This window comes from Osmerus eperlanus, chromosome 11 (assembly GCF_963692335.1).
Source record: "Osmerus eperlanus chromosome 11, fOsmEpe2.1, whole genome shotgun sequence".
Lineage (NCBI taxonomy): Eukaryota > Metazoa > Chordata > Actinopteri > Osmeriformes > Osmeridae > Osmerus > Osmerus eperlanus.
The window spans coordinates 4,848,799-4,864,429 of record NC_085028.1 but is presented as its reverse complement, the minus strand read 5'-3'; the positions used below and the strand labels follow the sequence as shown (position 1 = coordinate 4,864,429).

The 15,631-nt window shown below is 49.5% G+C and overlaps 1 protein-coding gene across 5 annotated transcripts in view; it reads right to left on the bottom strand.

The window, feature by feature from the left end:
• Positions 1-3,315: 3,315 nt before the first annotated feature.
• pik3cb (phosphatidylinositol-4,5-bisphosphate 3-kinase, catalytic subunit beta) overlaps positions 3,316-15,631 on the bottom strand; it is a 43,896-nt gene continuing 31,580 nt past the window's right edge. For 2 of the 5 annotated variants that reach the window (XM_062472543.1, XM_062472542.1), the window contains exons 8-24: positions 14,284-14,373; positions 13,778-14,029; positions 13,586-13,682; positions 13,290-13,420; positions 12,967-13,020; positions 12,068-12,256; positions 11,737-11,858; positions 11,106-11,249; positions 10,916-11,015; positions 9,707-9,903; positions 9,281-9,390; positions 8,781-8,859; positions 7,292-7,459; positions 6,827-6,950; positions 5,698-5,843; positions 5,327-5,459; positions 3,316-5,182 (exon numbers count right to left, since the gene is read on the bottom strand). In XM_062472543.1, coding sequence (XP_062328527.1) covers positions 5,045-5,182; positions 5,327-5,459; positions 5,698-5,843; positions 6,827-6,950; positions 7,292-7,459; positions 8,781-8,859; positions 9,281-9,390; positions 9,707-9,903; positions 10,916-11,015; positions 11,106-11,249; positions 11,737-11,858; positions 12,068-12,256; positions 12,967-13,020; positions 13,290-13,420; positions 13,586-13,682; positions 13,778-14,029; positions 14,284-14,373 — 2,274 coding nt within the window. In that variant the 3' untranslated portion in view covers positions 3,316-5,044. The remainder of the gene's footprint in view (positions 5,183-5,326; positions 5,460-5,697; positions 5,844-6,826; positions 6,951-7,291; positions 7,460-8,780; positions 8,860-9,280; positions 9,391-9,706; positions 9,904-10,915; positions 11,016-11,105; positions 11,250-11,736; positions 11,859-12,067; positions 12,257-12,966; positions 13,021-13,289; positions 13,421-13,585; positions 13,683-13,777; positions 14,030-14,283; positions 14,374-15,631) is intronic. The other 3 variants (XM_062472545.1, XM_062472547.1, XM_062472544.1) reach the window with 3 other exon arrangements.

Below are 15,631 nucleotides of genomic sequence, written 5' to 3'. Positions count from 1 at the left end.
GACCGAAAGCTTTTTGGCACAGCATTGTATCCAGGCATATAGGCAACATAGGTGGTGGCTGAGCGCCGCCCACACCACACCTCCCAGCAGTATGGCCAGAAACGCAACTAATCGTAGAAATAAAAATAAATGATGGCCTAATCAACAAACTACAAAACAACTTTTCTAAGCCTCTTGAAAGCATTTTGAAAAAAAAAAAAGTATAGTAGGCTATAACAGTGTAATGAAATATATTTATAACAAAACCCAGTAGCAACAAAAACGATGTTACGCAAAACGTATTATAGTCGGAGGTAGAGCGCTTTAGGCAACTTTAATCGGGAGAATGGGTTTCCGGAGTTTTTCACATTTGAAGCCAAAAGGCCTACACTCTTGCATACACGCATGCAGACACACATTCACTGATTATGGTAAATTCATAAAGTTTCCTACTCCAGTAGTGGGTGGGATATTATACCAGACAGATGCTGAGTCACATTACCAGGGCAACTGGAGGGTGGGCGGACATGCTAAAGGATGTGCCCGCTTGAGTAAATGTAAACAACCACAAAATCATCTTTACCTTCAATGCAAAAAGTGTTGGATCAAAACTTATACTTCATAGCCTGTACTTAGAAGTCTAAAGCAGTTTTCTATCAAATGTATTGTTTGTGTTGTAGGCCTACTTTGCACACATTTAGTTGACCAAAAACTAGTTTGTAATACTTTGATATTTAATATTCTGCTCTGCAAACAAAAGTTTTACATGTCAAAGAGCAATGTTGTCAGTTCAGAGTTGTGGCTGGTCATTCAATCCCCCCCAAATTACTATGATCAGTTCTTGTTTCATGTGATCTATTATTAATATAAAATATTACATAACTTAGGTCTAAAGAGGTCAGGGAGACAGAAGTCTCAGTGTCTGCAGTAAGAAACTGTAGCCACCGCTGTTGAACATTTGTAGAATTACAGATTTTCTTTAAATAAGACAATACCCGCTGATGAGCTTATCATTAATTATATACACACATATATAAATATATATACAGTATTATACTGTATTTCAACTCAAATGCTATGTGTTCTCCCAGTCAATCATTTTGCAGCTTCATATGCAGGTAAGGGAACTTGAGGGCCCAAACCGTTACACAACCAACATACAGCTGGAAATTGATGTCAGGGATGCGTCATTGGGTGGAACAGTCCAGTCTGCTATTTGTTTAGCTGACACCTGGTCCAATGACGCCGTTGCCTTGTTATTCATTGTTTATATTCAGAGGCAGCAAAACACCTGACTGTGATGCCTAAAGCCAACTATAGTGGTCATAACAGGGTCCTTTTACTGTCAACTCAATCGGGTACAACATAATGAGTGCTTTAGGGTTTAGGGTCTTGTAAAAAAGATAAGGATTAAGAGAGTTTAAAGCAAAACACACTCACCAACTCAGTGAAGTGCTCAGTTGAAGTGAGCCAACTTCATAGCATACTGTGTAGGTTCCACTGACACAAAATTGACACATTTAGAGCAGTTTACTAAAGGCATACAGACTATCACATTGATCTAGCTATATAGGCAAAACTGGAGATGAGTTGATTACCTTTTAATACTGATGAAGGCTTTGAGTAAATTGTCAACATACCTTTTTATTTGATGGAAAAATACTCCCACTCATGGGTATTAAATTACCCACTCAAGTTGAGGGCCAGATGCACCAAATGACTGACCACACAAGACATCCTAGACAACATTCCTTTCCAACCCTTTCTATAGGTATGGAACAGCGAAACACTGGATTCATGACCAGAACATGCTGCAGGATTGAGGTGAGGGCTAGAATGACACTGGAGTCAGGTGATGTGAGTGCTGGCAGGAATGTATTCAGGGGTCCGTTCTTTGTACATCGCTAACTCAGAGCGAGCTGGATTGATTATTGATGATTTGTAATGATCTTGTATTGTTCGGTTCTTCGACGCTCATTCTGGACTTGCTGTCAAAGCAAAAAGTCCTTTTATTTATCTTAAACCTGCTCGGGAGCATGCAGGCTTATTTTGTGTAAACAATATTTGATTGCAGCTTCAGATGTGATACAGGAAGTCTGTTGGACATGTAGCTATTGTCCGTTTTTTCGACAACAACCTGTTGTGGAAGGTGCAAGAATAATGAGAAGAATTTAACATGAACCTGAATTAATCGCGCATTGTGTGATACAGATCCTTTAGCACAGCGCGATAGGCTACTATACATTTTGAGAGATAGCCTATTGGTTTTCTCGTGAGGTTGTCATTTACATCATTAATTTGTTTGGAACCACATTAAATTATACAGACATCCCAACCTGCAAAAACTCATTTCAGGGAGGTGGCTGCACTGGCTATTACCCTCCAGAGAACCTCCAGGCCTGGGGAGGACATGGAGAGAGAACCCTCCAGAGAACCTCCAGGCCTGGGGAGGACATGGAGAGAGAACCCAAGGCCTAGGGAGGACATGTGCCGTGACCCATGCAGGGAATCGAGCCCAGGGCCTTCTTGCTGTGAGGTGGCAGTGCATCAGGTTAAACCAGAGACAGAATCCAATTCTGGGGTATGGGATATGTTTGTTTGAGATTTCTCTTGAGATGGGAGGGAGACAGCAGTGTAATCTTTGCAAACTCTGTTTATGGTTAGGTTTTTTAACACCTTAATATTCACTGTATTGGAGAGCTACTATTCTGCTTCTGGAGTGGTGGATGCAATCACAGATTCTTTCAAAAATTTAAACGTGGACTTTGAAGAGCAGCCTTCAACGTCTTATGTCACAGCTAAGACAGAAGGCCACCATACAGAGCGGTCGACTAACTAGAAGTGGGCTAGACCAGGCCAAGGCTATGTGCTCCATTTCGTTTCAAAACTAAAGGAAACTACCTGTCACTCTTTTAATAAAACAACAGTACAACCAAGTTATCACATCAAAAGTATTTAATCTGGGGAATTTCTGTATAAATCCACCCAGAAGCCAAATTTGGCAAATCTTTACATCCATTGTTATGCATTCAGTTAGTGATAGTTGACTTTGGAAAAAAAATCCATGACTGATTTTCTTTCACAAAATGTGCAAAGGCTCATGGTTAATCACTTGGATTGTCTTAACCTTACCATACCGAACAGAGCAGAGTGCCCCTACGGTGTTTTCTGTGACGCACACATTGGGCCTGGGATCAGTGTGTGTCTGCCAGAGGTGGCCGAGCCAGGTCCTCAGGCTGTTCCCGGCAGATACAAGTACATGGATTTACTATATAGACCACTAGCAGCACACTGGCTCCAGTAGCCACACACTGAAACGCACTGACAGACAGAAGATTCAGTTCGATGGAAAATAACTTTAATAAAACTCCTATGAAAACGAAACCAGCAAAACAATAAAAGCCTGTACATTTGACAAAATCCAGTGTCTGAGTTGACTTGAAGGCTAGCGGTGCGAAATACAGCAGCATCACAAGTAAAGCCACAGTGACAACATTATAGACTTAGGCTTTGGGCCCCAGGGATCATCATACTTATATATATGTATATATATCATATGTACTCATGTACGAATATTGCACAAAACACAAATGCAGATGCTGTAGGAGCATCCTGTCAGAACCAGGAAGTAGTTTAGAATCGCAGTGTCAGGCCCTCTGCTTTCGAACCCCTCCCACACGTTGTAGAAACTCCAGCCACACCTGCTGATTTGAAAACGTAAAAGGAATCACACTGAGAACGGCACATTATTTTTGCGTTGACATTCAATTTCGGAACAGAATTAAAACACAGTAAAAACGAACAAACCAAATAACTTTTGGTCCAAAAAGGCATTTTTTATGCATGAGTCTGAGTTCTTTCATAGTGTGAGTGGGTGTTTGGTGCTCTCAAAGTCAAGTCTGACTAACTTTAGGCAAGGCAAGCTTTGGAGACTGCGTGGTTTGGTTAACCGTTTTTTTCAGCATCCAACTGATAGAGAAATGGAACCCCAAAAATTTGAACCCAGAAAAGTGAAACAAACATTTTAAAGAAACGAAAGTGTGTTTTTAAAACTTTAAAAACACTCCTGCTATCACTGTTGTACTGTCTAATAGCTCACGTGGTCAGGGTCCAGTTGGCCTTTTAGCCTCAGAACTGAGTCTCTAGGCTTTCGCTCTCTCTCAACACTCTCATCCTTCTTCGTTCTCTAAATTAACATTCCATCCCATCTCTTCTTTCGATCACTCTCTCTTTCTTAATGCAGTCATAAAGTAGTCTGGCACATACATCTCTGAAACATTACAATAAAAAAAAGGCGAACAAAGAAAAGAAAACTAAAGAAAAACGGAATACAATCTTCCCGCAGTAGGCATGAGAGGGAACGTCCAATAAGAAGCACTTCTGCTGGGCATGTGCACATTTTGGCGCTGTTTTAAGACATGGGTGAGACGTGCGGCTTCTTCAGTCCTCAACAGCCCCTCTTTGTCTGTGCTGTCAGTCAAGCAATCACGGGGGCTGGGATTGGTCTACCTGGGTTTGGTCCAATCACGACCCCCCTCCCCGTACCCATTCTCTCAGTACTCGTGGGTCCGACCATCCTTTTCCATGGACTGAGGGGCGGTCCATTTGAAGGGGATGAGGGGAGGGAGGGGCCTGGTTCTACTGTTCCACCAGCTGTTCTGGCTGTTCCACAGGTGCTGTGTGTGTGCAAAGCTCGCGATCAGATCTACCTCAAACCCAGAGATATAATACGTGACCAAGTGAGAGGAATGGGATTGGTGGACAGGTCAGCAACAGGGGCCAGGTGTGCGACCAGGAGGGGTGGAGGGAGGAGAACGTCATGCCATGGGATTGGGGAGTTTTGTGTAGGTGTGTGTGCATGAATGTTTACAGTATCTCTGTGTGCAGTGTTTGCAGAGCGTATTTTCAGATCACATATGCAATCCTCCTCTAGATTCCCTTCTTGATGTCCTCTTTGTCCTTAGGCATACCAAGGACAAAACCACTCCCCCCTCTGGGTTCATCCAGCACCGTGGCACTCTTTACACCCCCCCCCCCCCCGCCCTACACCCAAGGTATCTTTGCTTTAAGAGCGGTTGTCCTTGACGACGTTATGGGCCATCCAGTTGACCTTGGTGGTCCAGCTCTCTCGGAGCGCCTCGTCAAACTTCTGCCGGAACTGTTTGAGGGCCTCCTCGTCTGTCTTACCCAGGGCCAGAGAGTCCTGGGATGGAGAGGTGGGGAGGGGAGGTGAAAAAGAGAGAGGGGTCAATTCTATTACATCTTACCATGCCGTGTTAAGCCCAGTACATAAGTGGTTTTCATCTGTGTGCACACAACACATCCTGTCCTGATTGAACGGGCGTACTTTCAGGTACTGGATGTCTTTGACGGAGGTGAGCTCAGGCAGGCCGGCCGTCAGCATTAGGGCGAAAAGAGTGATGAAGAGGTTCCCGTTTCTCCTCAGGATCAGGTAGGCATCCTCGCAGTACTGACGAAAACTGGGGGAGACACACACACACACAATTTACAGTCAATTGTGACAGCATTCCAAAAACAAATGCTGCTAACCTTTCCAACCAACCACAGAAACAGGATTCTTTCCATAAGCAGGATATTGGCTTCATGCAAAACAAACTCTTTAGGTCAACCCACAGGCTCGCTAAACCAATCAGGAAGGATTAAGGTTACATATGTGTGTGTGTATTGGCCCGTGTGGAGTAAGAGTTGAAGGGCTACCTGCCAAACTTCTCTGTGTTGCCCGTTTTGCCTTGCTGGATGACATGGATGAAGTCATGGGTGAGGATGAAGGGAACACGCTCCCTCTTTATCCCAAACTTGGACTTGAAGTTCCCTAGGATGTGGCCAAAGTCTATATGGAAGAGCTAAGAGACAGAGGCAGAGGTCCAATCAGTGAGAACCAAGGGTAGAACATGTCAATGAATAAATACATCAAAAAGAACAATTCAAATCACACATGAATGAAGATTAAGAAGCAGATAGTAAACATGTTGTCCCCCATCAGTGACGTGGTTGCCACCTTGGGTCAGTCAGTGACCAGACCGCCCCCTAGCGGCACAGAGTCAACATTACTGCGGTGACTTAACACACACACACAGATTATTCCCAGTGTGTGTTTTTGTACTATTCCCCACGACAGGGTGTGTGTGTAGTATTCGCAAGAACAATGTGTGTGTGTGTAGTATTTCCCAGGGCAGTGTGTGTGTGTGTGTGTAGTATTTCCCAGGGCAGTGTGTGTGTGTGTGTAGTATTTCCCAGGGCAGTGTGTGTGTGTGTGTGTAGTATTTCCCAGGGCAGTGTGTGTGTGTAGTATTCCCCAGGGCAGTGTGTGTGTAGCATTCCCCAGGGCAGTGTGTGTGTGTGTGTGTGTAGTATTCCCCGGGGCAGTGTGTGTGTGTAGCATTCCCCAGGGCAGTGTGTGTGTGTGTGTGTGTGTAGCATTCCCCAGGGCAGTGTGTGTGTGTGTGTGTGTAGTATTTCCCAGGGCAGTGTATGTGTGTAGCATTCCCCAGGGCAGTGTGTGTGTGTGTGTGTGTAGCATTCCCCAGGGCAGTGTGTGTGTGTGTGTGTGTAGTATTCCCCGGGGCAGTGTGTGTGTGTAGCATTCCCCAGGGCAGTGTGTGTGTGTGTGTGTGTGTAGCATTCCCCAGGGCAGTGTGTGTGTGTGTGTGTGTGTGTGTAGTATTTCCCAGGGCAGTGTATGTGTGTAGCATTCCCCAGGGCAGTGTGTGTGTGTGTGTGTGTAGCATTCCCCAGGGCAGTGTGTGTGTGTGTGTGTGTAGCATTCCCCAGGGCAGTGTGTGTGTGTGTGTGTGTAGTATTCCCCAGGAGTAACAGTGTCACCCACCTGCCCTGTACTGCGGACCATGATGTTGTCACTGTGGCGGTCTCCTATGCCCAGGACGTAAGTGGCTACACAGTAGCCTGCACACGACAGCGTGAACTCTTCAATGGCCCGCTCCAGGGCGTCCCTGTACAACACACCAGGGCCAAACATGAACCTCCACAGAGTTGAAACTGAAGCAGGACAGTTAACAGGGTCATTTTCTCGAGGAGATTCAAGGTGTTCTGGCTTATTCCAGCCCTGAATTATTCTTAGTGTTGGTTTTAATATATCATATTCACACAGGCTGGGGAGGAGCTTTAAACCAGCTCAAAATGTCCAGGAATGTTCCAGACCATTCCTTGTTTTTTTACACGAAACATTGAAATGGTTTTGTCCTGCTCATGAACCCTATTCCTCCAGCAGCCCCCATGATGCACCCCAACTGAGAGCCCACCCAGATAAAGAGCTGGCCAAGCGTGCCGTTACCCCGAGTTCTTCTCCTTGAGCCAGTTGAGCAGGGCGTCCTTGTTGAACGCCGCCGTCGCCGCCACGTTGCTGCTCGTCAGCTGGATGTTGGCGATGGTATCCGCCGACGACACCACCTCGATGAGGCCGGAGCGGTCCCCCGTCGCCAGGCAACCGTAAGGCACGATTCTGAACGCCGACAAACACGTGTGAGCACACTCAGCCTCGTCCCATATCAGAGCAGGACACCGTCACTAAACTAGATCTCGCATGTCTTTTATTTGTATACATTCAAATTTTTTTCCATCTTTTTTTTTTAATAAATAAAGAGAAAAATACAAGTAAAAAGGAGCAGACCCAATCTGACCCTAACCTTCCCCTCCTCAACCACAGCACCAGTATCCTTCTTGAGACTAGTGAGTTGAATATCCTTTACGTTCTGCTGCTCAGACATCAGGGGTTAAACTGGGATGCCGGGGTGTGAAGGACTGTTCTGCCAGCAGCAGATGCCTGGTGATGGGATCCACATGCGGATCATGTTGAACACTCTCTCCGACATGTGACGCTCTGGTAAAGAGTCGTAACGGAAAACGATCCCCCCCCCCCCGCCCTGACTGAGGCTGGCTGTGTGTGTGTCTGCTGGTGTGAGGAGATGAGACGGCTCAAAGCTGCATCATCGACACCAGGAAGGTGCTTATCCGTCCCATTCGCAGTCAGATGCCTGTTTGTATCAAACTGTCCAGATTAAACCCCTCGGCTGTCATATTGGTTCCATATTAGGTTTACCCGAGTTATGGAACGACTGTTGTCCATGTGTCCACTAGGGGGCGTGGTGGACACCTGACAGGGCACAACCCTGGGACCTATGATTGTGTCAGAGCCCCGTGGGCGCATGTTCAACAGGGTGGGAAGCGTGTCGGATGTGTGTAGAAAGGACGCACGCAGAAAAGAAATCCGCAACATGTGAAGTACACGTGATAGCAGAGGCGCTGAGTAATTACCCAGCAGACACGCATCGGAGGCACGCACGCACACACACATAACATGTTGGAGTCGTTGTAACATTGGCCTTATCTTCTGCAGCACCACCACCACCCTCCTCCTCCTCCCCAGACTCCAAGAGCTTCATCTCCTGCAGAACCTTTGTCCTGGTGACCCTGAGGCTTGCCTTCCAGCTCAACTGTCAAAACAAGCCCTCCACTGCCTCGCTCCAGATGTGTGTTTGTGCCTGAGTGCGTGTGTGTCAGAGTGTTTGCATTTCAAAGCGCATGTGTGGATCTGATTAGGATGAGAGGCGACTAGTGTGTGTGTGTGTGTGTGTGTGTGAGATATGGATATCGGGTGTATTGAGAAGTGAAAGGTTAGTCTAGCAGGGGGTGATTTAGTGACCCCGCCCCCCCCCCCCTCACTCTGTTCCCCACAAAAGTGCTTCCTCTTCCCTGCTGAGCACAGGAACAAACAGACACCTCGCTCATCTTCACGACACACACACACACACACACACACAAACCTAAGGTCCAGGTTAGCTTCTTTCCATAGAAGGTCCATCAACCTCAGGATCTGAAGAGTCAACATGTCTTGTCTCAGATCTGGGGAGAAAGAGATGAAAGGCAGAAAAAGGAAGTTGTTACATCATTTCCGTCTCTCCTCAATCCAGTTCCCCATGACCCACTTCTCTAGCCAGGCTACTCTTTCTCTCCAGCGATCTGTCAATCTTCCCACAGTCACATGCTTCTCCATCATGACCCACTTTGACCCTTTCACTTCCCCTGTCACCCCCCCCCCCCCTGACTCCTCATCCTTCCTGTACCTCCCTCCCCCCTTCATCTCTGTCCCTCCCTCCCTCCCTCCCCCCCTCCCTCCCACCCCCCCCCCTCCCTCCCTCCCCCTCCCTCCCCCTCCCCTCCCTCCCCTCCCCCCCCCTACCTCCCCCCTCCCTCCCCTCCCCCCTCCCTCCCTCCCTCCCCCCCCTCCCCCTCCCTCCCTCCCTCCCTCCCTCCCCTCCCTCACCGTCTCCGTTCTTGTAGATGATGCCCAGGCTGTCTCCTCCCAGCAGCTTGTTGTTGTAGACGATCCACAGGGGCTTCATCTTGGAGTCCATGTACCGACACTTCTCCACACTGACACGCAGAGGGGAGAGAGGGAGAACAAAGGGAGGGAGGGATGGATAGAAGGCAGGGGGGTAGGAGAGGGAGGAAAGGGAGGAGGCCGTCAAGGGAAAGAGGAGAAGAACGGGAAGTAAATGAGACACAGCACAAGATGGGTATAGAACTGAATACAAGATGAGAAACGTGCATTTGCAAAGTAGGACGAATAGTGGGGTCTAAGAAAACACGGAATCCTCCGGTCTCCATTCCCCTCTACCTTTCCCCCCTCCCTCTCACCCCATACACTCTACCCCTTCCCCCTCTCCCTCCCTCTCCTCCCTCCCCTTACTTGATGCCGGAGAGCAGGATGCTGGGGTTGAGCGGGGAGTGCAGGTCGGACAGCGTCTCCGTGTAGCCGCTCTGTCTCAGGCAGGTCATCATGGCCTCCTTGGTCAGCATGGCCTCCTTGGTCTTGCTGCGCGCGTTCTTGAGGGTGCCCAGCCGGATCAGCTCGTTCACGGACTTCAGCTTGCTCAGGGCTTCCACCTGGAGCAGGGTGGGGGGGGGGGGGGGAGAGAGAGAGGAAGAGAGTGGCAGAGAGAGAGAGAGAAAGAGACAGAGAGCGAGGAGCAGAGAGAGCGAGAGGAAGACAGACAAGACGAGTCAAAGGTCAGTCGAAACTGTCAACGGTAAACAAGCACATTGTGACCCCCCCCATCTTCCTGAAACATCCCCACAGAGGGAGCTCTCCAAAACAGGAAGTGAAGCAGTGACGGACAGCTGCGGACAGGGAGTGGAAGGAAGTGGAGCTACTACGGGGGGGGGGGAGGTCAGAGGTTAGAGGTCGCTCTGCTGTCACTCTGCCTCTATAAATAACCCCTGCTCCTGGCTGGACTGGTCCCAGTACGCTGCTACCAGGACAGGGTGTGACAAGAGCCGGTTAACAGGTCCTCATGTCAGAGATCTTTAAAATCGGGCTAGGACCCACTCTTCTTGTTTTTCATATCACAAGTTCAAATGTTCGACGAAGTCACTCAATGTAATAAACAAAATCTTTAGGATCACTGAATACTCCTAATCTGTCAGCAAAGTACGCTCCCCAACAGGTTTTTTTAGGGGGGGGGGGTGTTTGATTTAAGGTGTGCCAACATTCAACTTCAACTATTTTCAGAAAATCAAAGCCAAATAGCCTCGCACTGCTTGACGAGCAGAAGGCCACTTCCTGTCCCGTGTCTGTAGAGGTGAGAGAGGTGAGGGGAAACTAGTCCAGACAAACAGGGAACGCTAAATGGCAAGCGTGAACGACAGGCAGACCACAGCCCCTACCGGGCACCATGTTGAGGTTACACAGGCTCAGATGGCAGGTTGATGTGTGTGTGTGTGTGTGTGTGTGAGTGAGTGAGTGAGTGAGTGAGTGAGTGAGTGAGTGAGTGAGAGAGAGAGAGAGAGAGAGAGAGAGAGAGCGAGAGAGAGAGAGAGAGCAGAGAGAGAGAGAGAGAGAGAGAGAGAGAGTGTGTGTGTGTGAGAGAGAGAGTGTGTGTGGGTGTTGAAGTCCTACCTGCTTCTTCAGGACCTCGATGTGAGGGATGCTGCCTCGACAGTAGGCCTCCAGGATGAGGGCAAACTGCACGCACACGGCCGGCATGTGGATCTCTGACCTGCAGGGGGAGCCGCCGTTACTACGCAGCTCCACACACCCCACACCACACACACACACCCCACACCACACACACGTGTGTGACCGCTACCTGAGGTGCCAGAAGAGGAAGTGTCCTATCTTGCGGTTGCCCTGGGCTCTCTCCAGCAGGAAGCGTGTGAGGGCACAGTCGTAGTAGGGCTCGTACCTCAACACCTGCACCAGCTGGAGCAGGTACTGAGACAGCTCCTCGTCACTGAGGGGGGACGGGGGACGGGGGGGAAGGGGGACGGGGGGGAAGGGGGACGGGGGGGAAGGGGGACGGGGGGGAAGGGGGACAGTGTCAGTGGACAGTGAGGACAATAACCCTAACCAGCTGGAGCAGGTACTGAGACAGCTCCTCGTCACTGAGGGGGGGGGGGGGGGGGGGGTCGTGGGAGGGGGGAATAATAGTGGAATGTGAGTGAAATAGGGGAACTGAGTGGTTGACAATGAAAGTACAGTGATTTGAAGTTTCAAGCCATTTGGAACAAGTCCAGGTGCATTGGAATGCCTGCTTCCTGCTTCTCTTGACAGTTTCCTAGAGGCCTGTATACACCTATGACAAACCATGTCAACCTATCTAAACCTACAATAAAGGACCTGTACCTATAATAAATAAATCCTAATCTAGTGTGTGTGTGTGTGGGGGGGGGGGTACCTGATCTTTCTCGATCTGTCTACTGTGTGTGTGTGCAGCCTACCTCATTTCTCTCAGGCAGGCCACAGCGTATTCCCGGACGTACTGGTCAGGATAGTTGAAGTCCAGCAACTCCAGAGCATCCCGAGGACTCAGCTTGGGCCAGATCTGGAGCAGAGCCTGCAGCTGTGTGTGTGTGTGTGTGTGTGTGTGTGTGTGTGAGAGAGACAGAGAGTGCGTGTGAGATGTGAGTGACTTTGTATGCTTACACACGCAAATCATAAGACAGATGTAGTTCGTCAACACTGACTTCAAGACTGACTTGGAGCTTAACCTCCTCAGAGACTAGCGGCTCATTGAGCAGAAGATGTTAGCGTGTGCGCTGTCCTGCTGACCTGAGCCATGTCCTCGTGTTTACTCCACTTGACGGAGAGCAGCAGCTTGGGCAGCGACTGGGGGAAGTTCTCCATGCAGTCGTAGCGCAAGGTCCAGATCAGGTCCTTCTCGTTCTCGCACAGCTGGGACAGCGGGTCGCGCTCCATGATCTCCTTCAGCTCGATGTGGAACTTCTTCCCTCCTCGACCCTGCGGAGGCAGAGCGGGGCACGCAGTGAGGGCCAGCGGCCACAGGGGGGCAGTGCAGGACAGGGGATTTAGATGTTTGCGGCGAGAGATGGATCAGGCTGGGGCCGAACGACGTTTTAAAAAGACGAGTTTCTTGGTCGAGTTGTGAGGTGGTTGGTGCCAGTCTCTCATACGCGCATGCATGGACTACATATAGAACTGGACCCGTGTTTTGCACATGTCCTGGTCCTTTGCCCCGTCTGTCTGTCCACCAACTGCCCTGCTGCTCACACTGCTCTGCAAATGGGCAAGCTCTGGCAAGCCCTGTCTGTCACATGGTGTTCTAGAACTATCCGTCCTCTCCCCGGGCGTTCTCAGGGAGAGCGGTGGGAGAGGACAGGAGAGGAGAGGAGGGGAGGGGAGAGAGAGATGGGAGAAGAGTGAGGAGAGGAGGAGAAAGGAAAGGGAGGGAGGGCGGAGAGGGAGACTGTGCGTCTGGCCTGTTTTGATCTGGGACACTGATCTGGCCGGGCGAGGCGTTGTGTCGTGACACCCTGCCAAAACCATCAACTGGGTTGCTCTGGAAACTGGACCCCAGCGAGATCAGGATCTCTGACGCAGTTCGTTTCTTTGGGAACTGTCCTTCTGACCGTGTGTGTGTGTGTGTGTGTGTGTGTGTGTGTGTGCGTGTATGCAGGTGTGAGGTTAGGGTTAGTGTGGCTGGAACTCACTACCATTGGTGAGCAGTCACTGGATCCGGCGATATCGGCAGCTTTCTCTAGTATCTACAGAGAGAAGAACACACACACACATGCATGTTTGAAGGTAAGGGCCAAGCTAGACTGCGTGTGTGTGTTTAGGTTAAAGAGCGTGTTGTACAGACTGCATGTATAGAACACATTAGAGGAATTCATGAAAGGAAAACAACACTATAACACTCCTTGGGACTAAGCCAAGTTGTGAACAGGACCAAGTGTTTGTTTATGAGCCTGTTTCTGTGCTCTAAGGCTATAGACAATGTCTGCATAGTGAGTGTGTGTGTGTGTGTCCTGACCTTGTCGAAGGGAGGGAAAACAATGGGGTGTGCACAGTACTCTGGGAAGTTGATGTGTAGCGCTGTAGCGTTCTCCGTATACGGGTTGGTCTGGATAGTCCCTATGGGGTTCAGCATCTCTTCAAGTTCATCTGAGGAACACACACACACACACCGTGGCTCCATATGCTGTATGTAAAAGCTCAGGAATGAGTGCACAGCGTTTGCTGCTGAAGACACACCTCGTCAGTGTGTGTGTGTGTGTGTGTGTGCGTGTGTGTGCGTGTGTGTGTGAGTGTGTGTGAGCGTGCTCTCACCAGGAAATGAGGACCAGCTGTGCAGGATGATGTCTCCCGTCTTCAGCTGTCCTTTATAGTCAAACACCATGGTGTTGACCCAGGCCACAGGGTAGTGCTGAGGACACACACAGGGGAGAGCCATCGTGGCCTCAGAAAACACACACCAACAAGCGTGCGCGTGCGTGCGCGCCACCCTTCCCTGCCTCTCACCACTTTGCCGGCCTTGCGGATGGTCTGGTATTTGTTGGGGTGGGCGTTCTTGGTGGACTTCTGCTTCTTCACCTTGTCCATGACGGCGTACACGGCGAAGCAGAGGCGGGCCATGCGCGGCAGGTCGCTCACGGCGATGTCGAACTCCAGCGTGCCGCTCCACACGTGCTCCGAGCGCCCGCCGCTCTCGCTGCTCACGGCCGGCTTGCACAGCAGCTCGGTGCCGTGGAACAGGCCGGCGCGCACCTGGACCTGGGGGGGGGGGGGGGGGGGTGAGTGAATAAGACGGAGAGACAGAGAGAGGGGTGAAGCAGGAAGGCGTGGGGATAGGTAAGGGGGGCGGGGGGGTAATAACGGGTATTAATAAACAGGTGAGAGATTTCCAGAACGGATGTTCGTGTCAAGGGGCCCGGTCCCCGACCATGGGGCTGTGGGGGTCAAAGGTTGGGAGGGTCGTCGCTGGGGAGGTCAAGTCATAGGTCGGCGTGCGAGCAGCGCGGGGTTACCTTGGCAGTTTCCTCTGCGTTCACCTTGCTGCCCTTGAGCAGGACGATCTTGAAGGGCAAAGGCACGTCCCACACACATGTGTGCAGCTGCTGTGGAACACACAGAACACAAGTCGCTATGACAACTGGGAGAATGGGAGTATGTAGCTACATACCGTACACTTAAATCTCCACACTCCTCAGTGTGCACACACACACACACACACACATAAGTGAAGGTCAGGGCGGTCAGGCTGGATTTGCTAGGGTCAGCAGCACTGGACAGGAACAACACCATCACATGACTCTTCTGGTTCTGGGCAACATCAACATGACTAACCAGCACACTTCCTGCTGCTCGCTCACTCACTCACTGTGTGTGTGTGTGTGTCAGATCATGTGAACTGGTGCATACATACATAGCATGGGTCCCACTGAAAGAACATGCATTTATATACAAGGATGATTTCATGTGTTTGTTTTTGCATGTGCCTGTATAGGCATCTCAAATGTTTCTGTCTGGGTTTTAATATTAGGTGTGTATTTAATATCATGTGTGTTTCATATTGTATGTGTGGGTCAAAAACGTTGTGCTGTGCGTTTGTGTGCTTCTTACTGCGGCCCTACTAGAACACTGTGTCCTCTCTCCTCTCCCCGTCACTTCTCTGACTACTAGCACAGCTCGACTGACACTCAAAGGAGAAAGAAAACATAGAAGAATGGAGGTTGTCATTGCGAGGTGTCTTCTCACTTCTCCTTTCATCCCTGTGTCTCTCCTCTAACCACAAGACATCCCTGCCCAACCGCCGTCGCTTTCTGTTCCTATCAGGGCCCTGCTCATTCTCTTCATATTGCCAGAACTCACATTTGGCCCCGTCTTTGCCTTCTCTCATGTCCTCGTATGCTAGCGTCCTGTCCTTGTTTTAGGGTGACAGTAAATCATCTTTTTCCCCCAGACATGTCCTCTTTTTCATACCCTGAGTGTCTTTTTCACTGTTCTAAAGTTTGCATTCATAGAAACCCCCTCCCCAAAAATCAGAATATGGTTATTATACTGTATGCTAGCCTGAAGTTCCTGTATGCTAGCTACATGTTCTGGTATGCTTGCTTCCTGTCCTAAATTCTCAATGACGTAAAAACACACGGATGAGTAAAAGTTAAAATTAAATTGACTCGACGATCCACACATATTTGTTTTTATCTGTGGGGATAAAATTAAACCTACTGATGAATGAATGCTGGGTTATTTGCAGCTGAACCACACATCCATGGGATGCCGTTGTCATGGTACCGGACAATCACGCACTGGGGAGACCTCGCTAACGAGCCGAGGGGCCAATTAAAACTCTGACCGACCTTTTCAACATGA